The 18,031-nt window shown below is 35.1% G+C and overlaps 1 protein-coding gene across 8 annotated transcripts in view; it reads right to left on the bottom strand.

The window, feature by feature from the left end:
- Positions 1 to 18,031, bottom strand: part of LOC101080836 (olfactory receptor 13C9) — a 238,118-nt gene that overhangs the window by 177,703 nt on the left and 42,384 nt on the right. For 5 of the 8 annotated variants that reach the window (XM_045042505.1, XM_045042504.1, XR_006588488.1 and 2 more), the window contains one exon: positions 11,523 to 11,644. In XM_045042505.1, the coding sequence (XP_044898440.1) occupies positions 11,523 to 11,549 (27 nt within the window). In that variant the 5' untranslated portion in view covers positions 11,550 to 11,644. Of the gene's footprint in view, positions 1 to 9,758; positions 10,595 to 11,522; positions 11,645 to 15,415; positions 15,543 to 18,031 lie in introns of those variants that run through there. The other 3 variants (XM_045042507.1, XM_045042506.1, XR_006588490.1) reach the window with 2 other exon arrangements.

Below are 18,031 nucleotides of genomic sequence, written 5' to 3' on the forward strand. Positions count from 1 at the left end.
ATATATAATAAAGGTATAAGCAGGTTTACAATTAAGCATAATATAATGGTAAAATGAGTGCCTGAAAGGAACTATAAAATTGGTATAAGAATGTCATGATGCTTTCCACAAAGAATACGTATTAAAGTTATTCTAAAATGAAACAGTCTGTTCTTAATAATGATCTTGTTATATCTTAACATCACAAAACATTTACTTTTCTCAAATGCTTCAAAGACTAGACTAAAAATGACATCAGTGAGAATAGAGGCCCAAAGTCAATGAAATAAATCTTCAAATTGTTCAAACAAAGTAACTGAAAATATAGAATTGTGTACTAAATTAAACTAACTTTCAAGAGGCAAAAATACAGTTTTAGAAAAAACTAAGAGATTTTTCCCCTTTCCCTTTCAGATAAGAAAGAAATTTTCCTAGATGAAAAGAATGGAATGAAAAAACAGCAAATAAATACATTGATAAATATGTGAGCGAATAAACTGTCACTATAAAAGATAGTAAGAGAGAAGGAAAGAGAGCAAGAGACAGCACTTGCAACTGGGGGTCTTAAAAACAAGGCAAAAGTGAAATCTTAAACATAAAAAATATGGAAGATAACAGAAGAATTAGAAACAAGAGGGCAACTGGGTGGCTCCGTCGGCTGAGCATCCAACTTCAGCTCAGGTCATGATCTCGCGGTTTGTGAGTTTGGGCCCAGCATTGGGCTCTGTGCTGACTGCTCAGAGCCTGGAGCCTGCTGCGGACTCTGTGTCCTCTCTCTGCCTGTCCCTCCCCTGCTCATGCGCGCTCTCTCTCTCTCTCTCTCTCTCTCTCTCTCTCTCTCTCAAAAATAAACATTAAAATTAAAAAAAAAAAAGAAATAAGAGATCAATAGTTTAAGGTCCTCAGTATTATTCAGGAGGATTGTAAAGCTACTAAGTAGAGATTATGTTAAGTTAAACAAACACTTTAAAAAATTATGGCAATCAAACATGTATGTCTATCACTCTGCATTCAAACAGTAGAGAATATATAATAAAATATAATAAAATGCTTATAGAGCTCTTGATGATTAGAAAAAGATGCAAGTCGGGGCGCCTGGGTGGCTCAGTGGGTTAAGCCGCAGACTTCGGCTCAGGTCATGATCTCACGGTCCATGATCGAGCCCTGCGTCAGGCTCTGTGCTGACAGCTCAGAGCCTGGAGCCTATTTCCAATTCTGTGTCTCACTCTCTCTCTGACCGTCCCCTGTTCATGCTCTGTCTCAAAAATAAATAAACGTTAAAAAAAAAAAAGAATGAAAAAGATCCAAGTCTCAACAAAAACCAGACAATTAATATGCAGTGGGAAAAAGACAGTTTCTTCAAAAAATGGCATTGGGAAACTGGAAACAGCTACATGCAAAACACTTAAACTGGACCACTTTTTTTACACCATACACAAAAATAAACTCAAAATACATTAAAGATCTGTATGTGAGATGGGAAACCAAAAAAATTCTAGAAGAGAGCTTAGGCAGTAATTTCTTTGACACTGGCTGTAACAATATCTTTCTAGATAGATATCCTGAGATAAGGGAAACAAAAGCAACAATAAATATTGGGACTACATCAAAATGAAAAGCTTCTGCACAGTGAAGAAAACCATCAACAAAATGAAAAGACAACCTACTGAATGGGAGAAGATACTTGCAAATGACATATCCAATAAAGGGTTAGTATCCAAAATATATAAAGAACCTATATAACTCAACATCCAAAAAACAAGTTATCCAATTTAAAAATGGGTAGAAGACATAAATAGATATTTCTCCAAAGAAGACATCCAGATGGCCAACAGACAAATGAAAAGATACTCAACATCACTCATCATCAGAGAAATGCAAATAAAAATCACAATGAGGTATCACCTCATACTGGTCAGAATGGCTAAAATCAAAAACACAAGAAACAACAAGTGTTGACAAGGATGTAGAGAGAAAGGAACCATTGTGCACTGTTGGTGGGAATGCAAACTGGTGTAGTCACTCTGGAAAACAGTACAGAGGTTCCTCAAAGAATTAAAAATTAAACTACCCTATAATCCAGTAATCACACTACTGGGTATATAACCCTCCAAATATAAAAACACTAATTCAAAGGGATACATATACACTATGTTTATCATAGAATTATAGGTACATATTATATACATATATGATATATATACACATACTACATATATACATATACACATACTTACATATATACACATATATAACAGAATATTATTGAGCCATAAAAAAGAATGAAATCTTGCCATTTACAATGATTGACATGGATAAAGCTAGACAGTATAATGCTAAGCAAAATAAGTCTGTCAGAGAAATACAAACACCATATGATCTCACTCATATGTGGAACTTAAAACAAATAAGCAAAATTTTTAAAAAGTGAGAGAGAGAGAGAGAGAGAGAGACAAACCAAGAAACAGACTCTTAACTATAAAGACAAACTGATGGTTGTCAGAGGGGAGGTGGGTGAGAGATGGATGAAATAGGTGATGGGGATTAAGGACTGCATTGGTCGTGATGTATGTATGGTATTGTATGGAATTGTTGACTCATTGTATTGTACACATGAAAGTAATATAACACTGTATGTTAACTAACTGGAAATGAGATGAAAGGAGAAAAGATGATATTAAATAAATAAAATTAAATAAATCAATTATCAAAAAGAGAAACCCCAAAAATGTCTTTTAAAAGTGGAAAATTTGAAACATACTTTTAAATAATTGATAGATCAAAAAAAGTCATGATTGAAATTTCAATATATTTCTAACTTTATGATAATATGATTACCAAAATTGGTGAGATGAAGGGATTTACAGTCTTAAATAAATTGGAAAATAAGAAAGATTGAAAAATTAATACACTAGGAATCCAATTCAAAGAGTTATAAAAAGAGGAAATGGAAAAATCTAAAGATAGGTGAAGACTGAATCAGTAGTAACAGATTTTACCAAGCCCAATTTTGCTGGATACTTCTAATACATTTTCTAAGAACAGGTAACCCCTACCATACACAAATTGTTTTGTAAAATATAAAAAAGGGGTTGCAAGGTCCTCCAGTTCTTTTTATAAGCTTGATAAAACACTGAAACCAAAGATGAACAAGGACAGTATAAGACAGAAAAAAATTATGAACCAATCTCACTTAATACATGTAAATAGAAAAATTATCAATAAAATACTAGCAAACAGAATATGATAAACTACAAAATAATAATACTAAACACCCAGGTAGGGATTATCTCAGAGATGCAAGGATGTTTTAACACTCAAAGATATTTTAATGTAATTCACCACAATATCAATTAAAGGATAAAATAATTATTTTATTAAATGCGAGAAAAGCTTGTGATCAAATTCAACAGGCATTTATAATTTTTCTTAACATTTATTCATTTTTGAGAGACAGAGACCCAGTGGGGGAGTAGAGAGAGGGAGACACATTATCTGAAGCAGGCTCCAGGCTCTAAGCTGTCAACAGAGTCTAATGCAGTGCTCAAACCCACAATCTGTGAGATCATGACCTGAGTTGCTTAACCAACTAAGCCACCCAGGCACCCCCATTCATATTTAACTTTATCAAACTAGAAACAGAAGAAAACTTCTTTCACTTGATAAACAGTATTTATCAAAGACTTGTAACTAACAGTTCCCTTTTTCCTTTAAAGTTCCAAACAAACTCAACACTGCACAAAAATCCTACACAGCAAATACAGAGAGAGAGAAAGAGAAGAGGAAGAAGAGAAGGGAGAAGAAGGGGGTAAGGAGAAGTAGAAAGAGGAAAAAGAAGAGAGAGAAAAAAAAGAAGGAAAGGAAAGAGAAAAATAAAAAGAAGAAAGGAAAGAGAAAATAGGAAGAGAGGAAATTAGGGGGGAAAAGGAGAGAAGTGTGGGAGGAAAATTTTTCCTCAACCCTAATATTCTTCCAGCTGGTCTGAGAATTAAACTGACATTAGACAGATTAACATAAGAAAATCAAATTTAATTTCATACCTATAGGAGCTCCACATATGAAAGGTTCAAAGACAGAAAAATAAAATTAGGTATATACACCATCCTAGGGAATGGGATAGGGGCCTGGAGCTTCAAAGGGAAGAGGGAAATTTACAGAGCAGTAAGAAGGGCAGATGTTTGGATGCAAAAATCCTCAATAAGATATTAGCCAACCAGACCCAACAATACATTAAAAAAATTATTCACCACAACCAAGTGGGATTTAAACCTGGGATGCAGGACTGGTTCAATATCCTCAAAACAATCAATGTGATTCATCACATCAATAAAAGAAAGAACAAGAACCACATGATCCTCTCAATAGATGCAGAGAAAGCATTTGACAAAATACAGCATCCTTTCTTGATAAAAACTCTCTTGAACAAAACTCTCTTGTTCCCCCTAAGGTCAGGAACAAGACAGGGATGTCCACTCTCGCCACTATTATTCAACATAGTATTGGAAGTCTTAGCCTCAGCAATCAGACAACACAAAGAAGTAGAAGGCATCCAAATCGGCCCAGAGGAGGTCAAACTTTCACTCTTCACAGATGACATGATACTCTATACGGAAAACCTAAAAGATTCCACCAAAAAACTGCTAGAACTGATCTATGAATTCAGCAAAGTTGCAGGATATAAAATCAATGCACAGAAATCAGTTGCATTCCTATACACTAATAATGAAGCAACAGAAAGAGAAATCAAGGAATCGATCCCATTTACAATTGTGCCAAAACCCATAAAATACCTAGGAATAAACCGAACCAAAGAGGTGAAAAATCTATACATTGAAAACTGTAGAAAGCTTATGAAAGAAATTGAAGAAGACACAAGAAAATGGAAAAAGATTCCATGCTCCTGGATAGGAAGAACAAATATTGTTAAAATGTCGATACTACCCAAAGCCATCTACATATTCAATGCAACCCCTATCAAAAAAACACCAGCATTCTTCACAGAGCTAGAACAAATAATCCTAAAATTTGTATGGAACCAGAAAAGACCGTGAATAGCCAAAGCAATCTTGAAAAAGAAAACCAAAGCAGGAGGCATCACAATCTCGGACTTCAAGCTATACTACAAAGCTGTAATCATCAAGACAGTATGGTACTGGCACAAAAACAGACACTCAGATCAATGCAACAGAATAGAGAACCCAGAAATGGACCCACAAATGTATGGCCAACTAACCTTTGAAAAAGCAGGACAGAATATCCAATGGAATAGACAGTCTCTTCAGCAAATGGTGCTGGGAAAATTGGACAACAACATGCAGAAGAATGAACCTGGACCACTTTCTTACACCATACACAAAAATGAACTCAAAATGGATGAAAGACCTAAATGTAAGACAGGAAGCCATCAAAATCCTCAAGAAGAAGGCAGGCAAAAACCTCTTTGACCTTGGCCACAACAATTTCTTACTCAACACGTCTCAGGAGGCAAGGGAAACAAAAGCAAAAATGAACTATTGGGACCTCATCAAAATAAAAATCTTCTGCACAGAGAAGGAAACAATAAGCAAAACTAAAAGGCAACCAATGGAATGGGAGAAGATATTTGCAAACAACATATCAGATAAAAGGTTAGTATCCAAAATCTATGAAGAACTTATCAAACTCAACACCCAAAAAACAATCCAGTGAAGAAATGGGCAAAAGACATGAATAGCCACTTCTCCAAAGAAGACATCCAGATGGCCAACCGACACATGAAAAAATGCTCAACATCACTCATCATCAGGGAAACACAAATCAAAACCACACTGAGATACCACCTTACACCTGTCAGAATGGCTAACATTAACAACTCAGGCAACAACAGATCTTGGCGAGGATGTGGAGAAAGAGGATCTCTTTTGCACTGCTGGTGGGAATGCAAGCTGGTGCAGCCACTCTGGAAAACACTATGGAGGTTCCTCAAAAAATTAAAAATAGAACTACCCTACGACCCAGCAATTGCACTACTAAGTATTTATCCAAGGGATACAAGTATGCTGTTTCAAAGGGGCCCATGCACCCCATTGTTTATAGCATCACGATCAACAACTTTCCAAAGTATGGAAAGAGCCCAAATGTCCATCGATGGATGAATGGATAAAGAAGATATGGTATATGTACATATACAATGGAGTATTACTCGGCAATCAAAAAAAATGAAATCTTGGCACTTGTAACTACATGGATGGAACTAGAGGGTACTATGCTAAGAAAAATTAGTCAGAGAAAGACAAATATCATATAACTTCACTTATATGAGGACTTTAAGATGCAAAACAGATGAACATAAGGGAAGGGAAGCAAAAATAATATAAAAACAGGGAGAGGGACAAAACATAAGAGACTCTTAAATATGGAGAACAAACAGAGGGTTACTGAAGGGGTTGTGGGAGGGGGGATGGGCTAAATGGGTAAGGGGCATTAAGGAATCTACTCCTGAAATCATTGTTTCACTATATGCTAACTTGGATGTAAATTAAAAAACTAAATTTAAAAAATAAATAAAAAAATAATAATATAGTGATAATAACAGCCATGCATCATTGAATGTTTCTCCATAATAATGACAATAAAGTAGTTACTTTTTACAAAAAAAAAAAAAGGCAGATGTTTGGTAATTAGATGTTTGCCCTACCATACACGAGTCACTCATATAAAATTAATCTCCAGCAATAATTCTTATTTTGAGAAAGACTCCCAATTTAGATTCTTCTAGGTATTTAAGAGAGGGACAAAAGTTTCTCCTGAGTCCTCAGGATCTTGATTAGCTTTAATGCAAAACTGTCCGAAAATAAGGTTTACATAGGAAATGAGAAAAAACTATAAAAAAGCCTTAAACTTAAACTGAGGCTATACAAGGCTACTAAACACACAATTAATTTACAAAATTCAAGTTTTTTATAGCAGTTACAGCTGTTTAGAAAACGCACTTTATTTTTTTTTAAGTTTTATTTGTATATATTTGGAGAGAGAGAGAGACCGGGGGAGGGGCAAAAAGAGAGGGAGACAAAATCCCAAGCAGGCTCCACACTACCAGCACAGAGTCAGATGTAAGGCTTGAATTCATGAACCGTGAGATCAAGACCTGAGATGAAATCAAGAGTCAGATGCTTACTGTACTGAGCCACACAGGTGCTCCTGTTTAGAAAATGCACTTTAAAAGCATCTCACAACACCAACAAAAGTATAAAGTGCCCACAGATAAATCTATAAAAGCTGGATAAGTAATTTTGGAAGAAAAATATAAATCTTGACTAAAGCACATAGAACATTTCCCACAAATTGGGGAGCTATATTTTGTTCATGTTAGGAAATTCAAGAATAATATGTTAATTCATCCCAAATTTCTCTAAAAACTTAGTGTAAATGTCAATCAAAATGAAATTGGAATTGTTTAAAAATTTCTGAAGGTTAACCCAAAATTCAAATTGAATAGTAAAGACCAAGAGTAGCCAAGACAATGTTAAAATAAGAAATCTCATATTTACTGTACCAAATGTCAAGATGGATGATAAAGCTAGCGCAATTCAGATAACATAATTCTGGTTCAGACAAAGATAAATATATTAATGAAATAGAGTACAGAATTCAGAAATAGCCTGGGCATATACAAAAATTTATATCCAATAAATGATACTTGATATCAGTTGGTATTACAAGTAAGTAAGGAATGGATGAAGTATTTTAAATTATGCTTTGGTAATGGACTATTAATATTGAAAAAATAATTAAACCTCCACCTCATTCTGTTACCAAAATAAATATCTGTTACCAAAATAAGCATCGACTCTTAGTTTCAGCTCAGGTCATGATCTCACAGTTCATGAGTTCAAGCCCCACATGGGGATCTGTGCTGACAGCATGGAGCCTGCTTAGGATTCTCTCTCTCTCTCTCTCTCTCTCTCTCTCTCTCTGCCCCTCCCCACTCAGGCTCATGCTCACTCTCTCTCTCTCTCTCTTTCTCTCTCTCATTCTCAAAATAAATAAACTTAAAAAAATACACAAAGGTATAAAACAAAGGATTAATAATTCAAAATTAGAATTTTTAATTCTATATGGCAAAAGTGCATCATTAAAAGGTCTAAATAATAGCACAAATGGAAGACTGTATCAGTAACAAATCCAACCAAAAAAAGGTTAGTAACCAGAATATTTTTTTAAAAGCTATCACATTAATAAGAAAAAAAAAAAAAAAACAGAAAATTGGGCAAAGGGTATAAACAGCGACCTCCAAGAAAAAGTAAGTGAAACAACCTATAAAGTTATGAAAAAATCTTCAACACACATGAAATCAGAGAAATATAAATTAAATCAATAAGACACTTCTCAGCCAAAAGATAAGCAAATATTAAACTTCTATAAAAATTAAGAACATGAAGAAAGAAGGGGCTCCTGGCTGGCTTGGTTGGTAGAGCATGTGCCTTGATCTCAGGATCATGAGTTCATGCTCCACGTTAGGCATGGAGTCTACCTAAAAAATAATAACGAGGGGTGCCTGGGTGGCTCAGTCAGTTGAGCATCCGACTTCGGCTCAGGTCATGATCTCACAGCTCGTGAGTTCGAGCCCCACATCGGGCTCTGTGCTGACAGCTCAGAGTCTGCAACCTGCTTCGGATTCTGTGTTTCCCTCTCTCTCTGCCCCTAGCCCACTCACATTCTGTCTCTGTCTCTCTCAAAAATAAATAAACATGAACAAAATAAAAAAGAAAAAAGAATGATAAAAATTAAAATAATTATTAATTTTTTAAAAAAGAATATGAAAAAAAGAAGAAATCACATTCACTGCCACTGGGAGTATATATTGATACTACAAAAAGTGTGAAGTTGATTCATTAATTCCACTTATGGGTATATGCCCAAGGAGATATTTACAGAGCTACTCACTGAAGCATAATTTAAAAATGGACATACTGAAACATCCAAATATTAATGTATGAAAGAACAACTAAGTTATAGCATACTATAACAGAGGATTACAGGAGAGCAAGTAAAATGAACCACCTCTAAACTGATCATTTTGTTAGCCTTTAGCAGCTTCTTTAAGCTTCTTTTTGCTGCTTTTGTCTTAATCTGTAAAATGAAAATACCAATGTCACAAAATGAAATGAAAGAGAGTAATAACGAGTTCAATAGAAGACAAAACACACATGACAGCTCCTATATGACATCTGACTCATTAGAATCTGATACTCTCTTATTTGGGAAAAAGTTATCACTGACATTCTCTGAAAGAGAGATAGGAATGGGGTATTTGACTTGATTTTTTAAGTAAATATTTACTAAAACCTGTTTAAAAATGAAAAGATCAGCTAAATAGGAATGAGGATTAAATAATCAAATGAGGCCCTAGCTCCCATTAGAGTCTCATAAAGGAGGCTCTAGTAACATGAATCTACCAACATATCTCATTCCAAAATACTTACATGCTCAGGACCAATTGTTAATTAGAAAAATACAATGATACAGAAATTATACTGAGGCAGCCTATAAAGTTATTATGACTTTTCACTATTTTCAGTTTTTATTTTGTGCTGAGTGGGGGCTTCAGGTGACTCCAAGCAAATAGGAAAACTGGGAACTGTATTTTTCAATAGTGTCCTTAAAAAAAAAAACACCTTTTTTTTAAGTTTACATCTTCTGAGAGAGAGAAAGACAGCACAAGTAGGGGAGGGTCAGAGAGAGAGAGAGAGAAAGAGAGAGAGAATCCCAAGCAGGCTCCAGGATGTCAGCACAGAGACCGTTGCTGGGCTCAAACTCACAAACCACGAGATCATGACCTGAGCCCAAACCATGAGATCATGACCTGAGCCAAAATCAAGAGTCAGACGCTCAACAGACTGAACCACCCAAGTGCCCCGGTGTCCTTATATAAGAAGAAAACCATCTTGAACAGTAAGCTTGTTTCCAGGTGCACTATTAAGGTATCTTGAGAAGTCAACTTGGGATATTTTGTAGAGGGGATTTTAATCTGAATAGACCTGATTTCCCATAAACTATACGATTGTCAACCTTCACAAGAGATAGAGGGAGATTTGAAGTTAGATCACAAAGTGAGTTTGGGAAAATCCCCAACAACATCCTGAAAGACCTAAAAAGTGACAGAAGAGAAAACAAGCCCCCAGTGTTTGGACACAGTCTACAAGACCCTTGCAATTAATCCTGCAGCCCTTAATACAATATTGACAATAAACAAACAAAAAATTGTAAAGATTCTGCAAAAACAATCAATGATACTCAAGTAAAGCCAAAACAGATCAAAAAGTAAATTAATTACTCAGCTAGTAAATATCTATGACAACTTGTAGAGGTGAAGATAAATACATTGGTGAGCACTGGATAATGGGTGTTCACTTGGAAGAGGAACTTCTTGAAAAAAGATCTGCCATAAACTAATTACCCCGATTCCATAATGCTAAAAGGTGCTTCAAGTTATACTGAGGAAATAAACCAGCCATATTTAGTAATAAACATAAAAAACATTCAGTAAAAGTCCATAAATACTTCCCTCATAACATTTCTCCCCAACTACAGTTGTGAGGCACAAAGATTATTCAAAGCAGTAGAGTTGCAAAGCCTATTTTAGGAAATAATTGCATTTATTAATAAGAGGTTTTAAAATGTCTTCAGTACTATAATTCACTTTCAAATGCAAAACATAAAGAAAGCCAATTAATATATCTACAAAAGATATAATAGAATATATACTTAACTCATTTTATGTGTTTTAGTAATAAAAATAATTTATCAACAGAAACATTAAATAAATTCATACTATATTTAATATTAAGCTGTTCACAAATCTTTCCTGCAACTTATACTAAGAAGACTAGCAGCAACAAGGCTAATACAGAAATATCAAGACATGTCGACAAGCTGAAGAAGAGGCATCCAGTCTTTTTCCTTCCCCAGAGCATCCAATCTAACGTTCAACACACAAGAGGTATTTAATAATATTCACTGATGTGAGCAGGATACTTGTTAAGAAACATTTTGAAAACTGAGTTAATATTTTATTACCATTTACTTATATTAATAATAAAGCAATTAATAAAAGTTATGATAGTAATTCATCTTTACTAAAGTTTTCCTCTCCAGTACATAATCCTGTATTTAAAAAAAAGAATTGTAGGGGCGCCTGGGTGGCGCAGTCGGTTAAGCGTCCAACTTCAGCCAGGTCACGATCTTGCGGTCCGGGAGTTCGAGCCCCGCGTCGGGCTCTGGGCTGATGGCTCAGAGCCTGGAGCCTGTTTCTGATTCTGTGTCTCCCTCTCTCTCTGCCCCTCCCCCGTTCATGCTCTGTCTCTCTCTGTCCCAAAAATAAATAAACGTTGGAAAAAAAAAAAGAATTGTAAACTAACTCCACTCTAAATATCTATAGTTTAAGTTACAAAACTCAAAAATTACAAGAAAAATAGCACAATTTGAGAATTTAATGAAGAAAAAGTAGTCTATACCACCATCTAGTGGCCTCAGAATATAACGGTACTAAGAAAAGTACTTACCCAGGAATGTCCCCACAATAAAAGCATGGAGTCTATATGCAGAGCTACTGCCCTCCTACTCAGTTGAGACAGCACTGGATCCACTTCTCCTGCTTCCCACTGCAGATCTGCATGAAGCTGACCTTTGGACAAAATCACGCAGGAACACCATCATGTGGATTGTTGCCTTTGCCCACCTCATATAATTTCCTCCACCCTTTAACTGATTCCTATTGGTTACATTCATTAAAACAAATGGGCAATAATTAAAAAATTGGTCAGAAAAAACTCATATGCTGCGATTATGGTATAAACTTGTAAAAGGGTTTGTCTTGTACTGTTTAGTAAAAATAAACATGTTCATATCTTATGACAATTCCACTCCTAGGTATATAAACTAGAACAGTGGTTCATAATTTCCAGTACACAGATCCCCAAGGGTTCTAGGTATAGAATTCACAGCGTCTGGTAACTTGAATGAAAAAAAATTACACATTTAATACCACCTACTTCTAACTGAAAATAAGCATTTTCTTTGAATATGAAATGTAGGCAACAAATCACAATATTATTAGCAAGACTGGAGACTTTGTAACCAATAAAAATCAGATATTACCAATTACATTAACGGATCAAAATTTCTTATATGCTTATCATTAATTCAAAGTTATATCTCATATATACTGAAAGACCTTGCAATTTAGTATCCTAATAAACAAGTATGTCTATTTCTTTTTGAAGATTTGCTTTTATGTTTTCCAGATTTTTGACATATAATTGACATATAATATTGTATAAGTTTAAGGTTACAATGAGATGGTTTAATATACATATATACTGCAAAATGATTACCACAGTAAGGTTAACATATTCATCACCTCACATGATTACTTTTGTAGGTATGTGTGTGTTGAGAACTTTTTTTTTTAAGTTTATTTATTTTGGGAGAGAGACACATTGTGATCAGGGAAAGGGCAGAACAAGAGGGAGACAGAATCCCAAGCAGGCTGCACTGTCAGTGTGGAGCCCAATGCAGGAGTCAAACTCAAGAACCATGAAATCATGACCTGAACCAAAATCACGAGTCAGACGCTCAACTGACTGAATCACCCAGGTGCCCTGAGAACTTTTCAAATCTACTCTCTCAACAATTTTCAAGTGTCTAATATCTTAATGACTCTAGTTCAATTTGTTTTCTTTGCACGCTTCTTTGCAATTTCTTTGTAACCCTATTCATTTGTTATATCTTTAAAAACATCTGGAGACCATAGACTCACAAGATTTCCAAAGGGTTTTAAAACACAAAAAAGGCTTAGAATGTCTGCCTTGAAGAAATACTTTCATTGGAACCAGGAGACATCCACAGAGTCAAACAGCTTTGCCCATATAGTCAAATGGACAAATAAATTAAGGTATAGAATAGTATACAGGAGAAATAAATTACTACAACTATATTAACATGGGTGATTTTCAAAAGCCTAAAGTTAAATCTAAGAATTACGTAACAAAATAAAAATAATCTGATTCCATTTAAAGAAACTTCTAAAATAGACCAACCAAAACAATACGTTGTATAGTCTTATTTACAAACGTAAACTTTAAAGAAAATCAGTGTAATGATTAACACAAAATTCAAGATCATAGTTACTTCAGGGAGATCAGGGAGGATGTTATAGGGAAAATGGTACCATGAAAGAACATGTAATGAGCTTCTAGGTTACTATAAATATTTTATCCCCTGAGCTTGGTGGCAGGGGCACAGATGTTCATTTTATTATTTTTTTAAAGTGTACACATACATGAAATATACTTGTGTACCTATGTTAAAGGCTTCATGTTACCTCCTTATGTCATGTCTGTCCATCCAATCTAAACAACTAAGTAGTTGCCCTATATCACATTAGCCTATTTTAAAAATCCAGTTATTCTGGTTGGACTCCTCTATCTTTGAACTACCTGTCCTTTGAACTTTTTATCAGACGTTTAGGATATCTAATAATGTTCAAAATGCTTAACCTATATATTTTTCAGGCATTTTAGGGATATGTAAAAAAATAGTCACAGAAAAATATTATATTTTAAATGCTGTTTAGAGGCTATTTTCCATTCTAAAACTACCTTACAGATCACAGATCTTTTAAAAATAAATGGTAGTCTCAACAAACTCAAAAAAAATCAAAGTCATACCATGAATCTTATCTGACAACAATGCTATGAATCAAGAAATCAATCACAAGAAAAAAATCTGGAAAGAGCACAAATACATGGAGGTTAAATAACATGCTACTAAACAATGAATGAATGGGTCAACCAAGAAATCAAAGAAGAAATCAAAATTGCAAGGAAACAAAAATGAAAACACAACAATCCAAAATCTTTGGGATGTAGTAAAAGTGTTTCTAATGGAAGTTTATAGCAAAAGAGGCTTAACTCAAAAAGCAATAAAAATCACAAATGAACAACATAACCTTACACCTAAAGGAGCAGAAAAAAAAAACTCAAACCCAGCAAAAGGAAGGAAATAATAAAGATTAGAGTAGAAATAAATGATATAGAAACAACAACAACAACAAAAAAAAACACAATAGAACAGATTGATGAAATCAAGAGCTAGTTCTTTGAAAAGGCCAATAAAATTGATAAACCTCTAGCCAGACACATGAAAAAGAGAGAGAGAAAACCTCAATAAATAAAATCACCAATGAAAGAAGAGAAATAACAACCAACACCACAGAAATACAATTGAAAGAGAATATTATGAAAATCTATATGGTAACAAATTGGACAACTTAGAAGAAATGGATATTCCTACAAACATACAACCTAACAAAACTAAAGAAGAAATAGAAAATGTGAGCAGACCAATTACTAGCAAAGAAATTGAATCAGCAACCAGAAAAACTCCCAAAAAACAAAAGTCCAGGACCAGACTGCTTCACAGGAAAATTCTACCAAATATTTCAAGGAGTTAATGCTGATTCTTCTCAAACTAATCCAAAAAATAGAAGAGGAAAAAGGGGCACCTGGGTGGCTCAGTCAGTTGAGCATCCGTCATTATCTCACGGCTCATGAGTTTGAACCCCAGAACAGGCTCTCTGCTGTCAGCACAGAGCCCGCTTCGGATACTCTGTCTCCCTCTCTCTCTCTCTGTCCCTCCCCAGCTCATTCTCTCTCTCTCCCAAAATATATAAGTAAACTTTAAAAAAAAAGAAGGAGGAGGAGAGAAGAGGAAGGAAAATCTCTGAATTCATTCTATGAGACCAGTATCACCCTGGTAACAAAACTGGATAAAGACACCAAACAAAGAATACTACTGTCAATATTTATCATGACTATGGGGGCGCCTGTGTGGCTCAGTCGGTTAAGCATCCAGCTTCAGCTCAGGTCATGATCTCACCATTTGTGAGTTTGAGCCCTGCATTGGGTTCTGTGCTGACAGCTCAGAGCCTGGATCCTGCTTCGGATCCTGCTTCAGATACTGCTTAGATTCTGTGTCTCTCTCTCTCTCTCTCTCTCTCTCTCTCTCTCTCTCTCTCTCCCCCCCTCCCCTGCTCGTTCTCTGTCTCTCTCTCAAAAAGAAATAAACATTAAAAAAAAATTATCCTGACTATAGATGCAAAAATCCTCAACAAAATATTAGCAAACTGAATCCAACACTACATTAAAATAATCATACACCATGATCAAGTGAGATGTATTCCAGGATGCAAGGGTGGATGGTTCAATACTTGGAAAACAATGAAAGTAGTATGTCACATAAATAAGAGAAAGGATAAAAACCATATGATCATTTTAATAGATGTATAAAAAACATTTGACAAAGTACAACATCTATTCATGATAAAAACCCTCAACAAAGTAGGTTTAGAGGGAAAAAATCTCAACCTAATAATGGCCATATATTAAAAACTCACAGCTGACATAATCCTTAATAGGGAACAGCAGAGAGCTTTTCTAAGACCAGGAACAAGACAAGGATGTCCACTCTCATCACTTTTATTCAACACAGAATTGGAAATCCCAGACACAGCAACTGGACAACTAAAACAAATAAAAGTTATCCAAATTAGTAATGAAGAAGTAAAACTCTCACTCTTTGCAGATAACATGATATAAAAAATAGAAAACCCTAAAAACTCCATCAAAAACCATTAGAACTGATAAATGAATACAGTAAAGTCACAGGATACAAAATCAATGTACAGAAATCTATTGCATCCCTATACACTAAAAATGAAGCAGCAGAAAGTGAAATTAAGAAAACAGTCCCATTTAGAATTGCACCAAAAACAGTAAAATATCTGGGAATAAACATAACCAATGAGGTGAAAGACTTGTACTCTGAAAACTATAAAACATTGATGAAAGAAATTCAGGATGACACAAGGAAATGTAATGACATTCCATGCTCATGGGTTGGAAGAACAAATATTATTTTTTTTCAGTATATGAGATTTATTGTCAAATTGGTTGCAACAATTTGGTTTCAACAACACCCAGCGCTCATCCCAAAAGGTGCCCTCCTCAATACCCATCACCCACCCTCCCCTCCCTCCCACCCCCCATCAACCCTCAGTTTGTTCTCAGTTTTTAAGAGTCTCTTATGCTTGAAGAAATATTGTTAAAATGTGTATGCTACCCAAAGCAATCTACATATTTAATGCAATCCCCATCAAAATACTAATAAAAATTTTTATAGAACTAGAATAAATAATTCTAAGATTTCTATGGAACCACAAAAGACCTGAATATCCAAAGCAATCTTGAAAACCAAAAACAAAACTGAAGTTAGCACAATTCCAGATTTCAAGCAGTAGTAATTTAAAAGGTATGGTATGGGCATAAAAACAGACACATAGATAAATGGAATAGAATATAAACACAGAAATAAACCCACAAGTATATGGCCAATTAATCCTGCACAAAGGAGGAAAAAACATACAATGGGAAAAAGACAGTCTCTTCAACAAATGGTGTTGGGAACACTGGACAGCTACATGCAAAAGAATGAAACTAGACCACTTTCTTTCACCATAGAAAAAAATAAACTCATTAAAGACCTAAATGTGAAACAGGAAACCATAAAAAACCTTGAAGAGAGCACAAGCAATAATTTCTCTGACATTGGCCATACCAACATTTTTCTAGATAGATTCCCTAAGGTAAGAGAAACAAAAGCAAAAATAACTACTGGGACTATATCAAAATAAAAAGCTTCTGCGCAGTGAAAGAAACAATCAACAAAACTAAAAGACAACCTAATGAATGTGAGAAGATATCTGCAAATGACATATCCAATAAAAGGTTAGTATCCAAAATATATAAAGAACCTATACAACTCAGCACCCCAAAACAAATAATCCAATTTTTAAAAAAAGGGGTAGAAGACACGAACAGACGATTCTCCAAAGAAGACAACCAGATGGCCAACAGACACATGAAAAGATGCTTAACATCACTCATCATCAGGGAAATGCAAATCAAAACCACAATGAGGTGTCACCTCATACCAGTCATAACGGCTAAAATCAAAAACAAAAGAAATAAGTTTTGGCAAGGACATGGAGAAAAAGGAACCATTGTGCACTATTGGTGGGAATGCAAACTGGCGCAGCCACTGTGCAAAACAGTATGGAGTTTCCACAGAAAGATAAAAATTGAACTACCCTACAATCCAGCAATCACACTACTGGGTATTTACCCCCAAATATACAAAAACACTAATTCAAAGGGATACATGCACCCTATATTTACTGAAGCATTATTTACAATAGTCAAATTATGGAAGCAGCCCAAGTGTCCATCAACAAATGAATCGATAAACATGTGGTCTGCTGTGTGTGTGTGTACATGTGTGTATGTATGTGTATATATATATACCCGTGTGTATGTGTATGTGTGTACACACACATACACACACACACACACACACACACGCACACACACAATGGAATATTACTGAGCCATAAAAAAGAATGAAATCTTCCCATCAAAGACAAATACCATATAATCTCACTGTGGAATTTAAGAAACAAATGAGCAAAGCAAAAAGAGAGAGAGAAACCAAGAAACAGACTCTTAACTGTAGAGAACAAACTGATGGTGGCCAGAGGGCAGGTGGGTAAGGAGATGGGTAAAACAGGTGATGGAGATTAAATAGTACACTTAGCATGATGAAATAAAATTTTATACACACACACACACACACACACACACACACACACACACACGTCTATATAAAGAAAAAAGAAAAAAGAAAACTAAATCAGGACACCTGGGTGGCTCAGTTGGTTGAGCATCCGACTTCAGCTCAGGTCATGATGTCATGGTTTGTGGATTCAAGCCCCATGTTGGGCTCTGTGCTGACAGCTCAGAGCCTGGAGCCAGCTTCCGATTCTGTGTCTCCCTCTCTCTCTGTCCCACCCTGTTCCCTCTCCCTCTCTCTCTCTCTCAAAAATAAACATTAAAAATTTTTAAATAAATAAATGGTAGACTGAACTTGTTTTACAATCTGCCTTTAAACCTTGGCT

Source organism: Felis catus, chromosome D4, assembly GCF_018350175.1.
Source record: "Felis catus isolate Fca126 chromosome D4, F.catus_Fca126_mat1.0, whole genome shotgun sequence".
In the NCBI taxonomy this organism is placed as follows: domain Eukaryota; kingdom Metazoa; phylum Chordata; class Mammalia; order Carnivora; family Felidae; genus Felis; species Felis catus.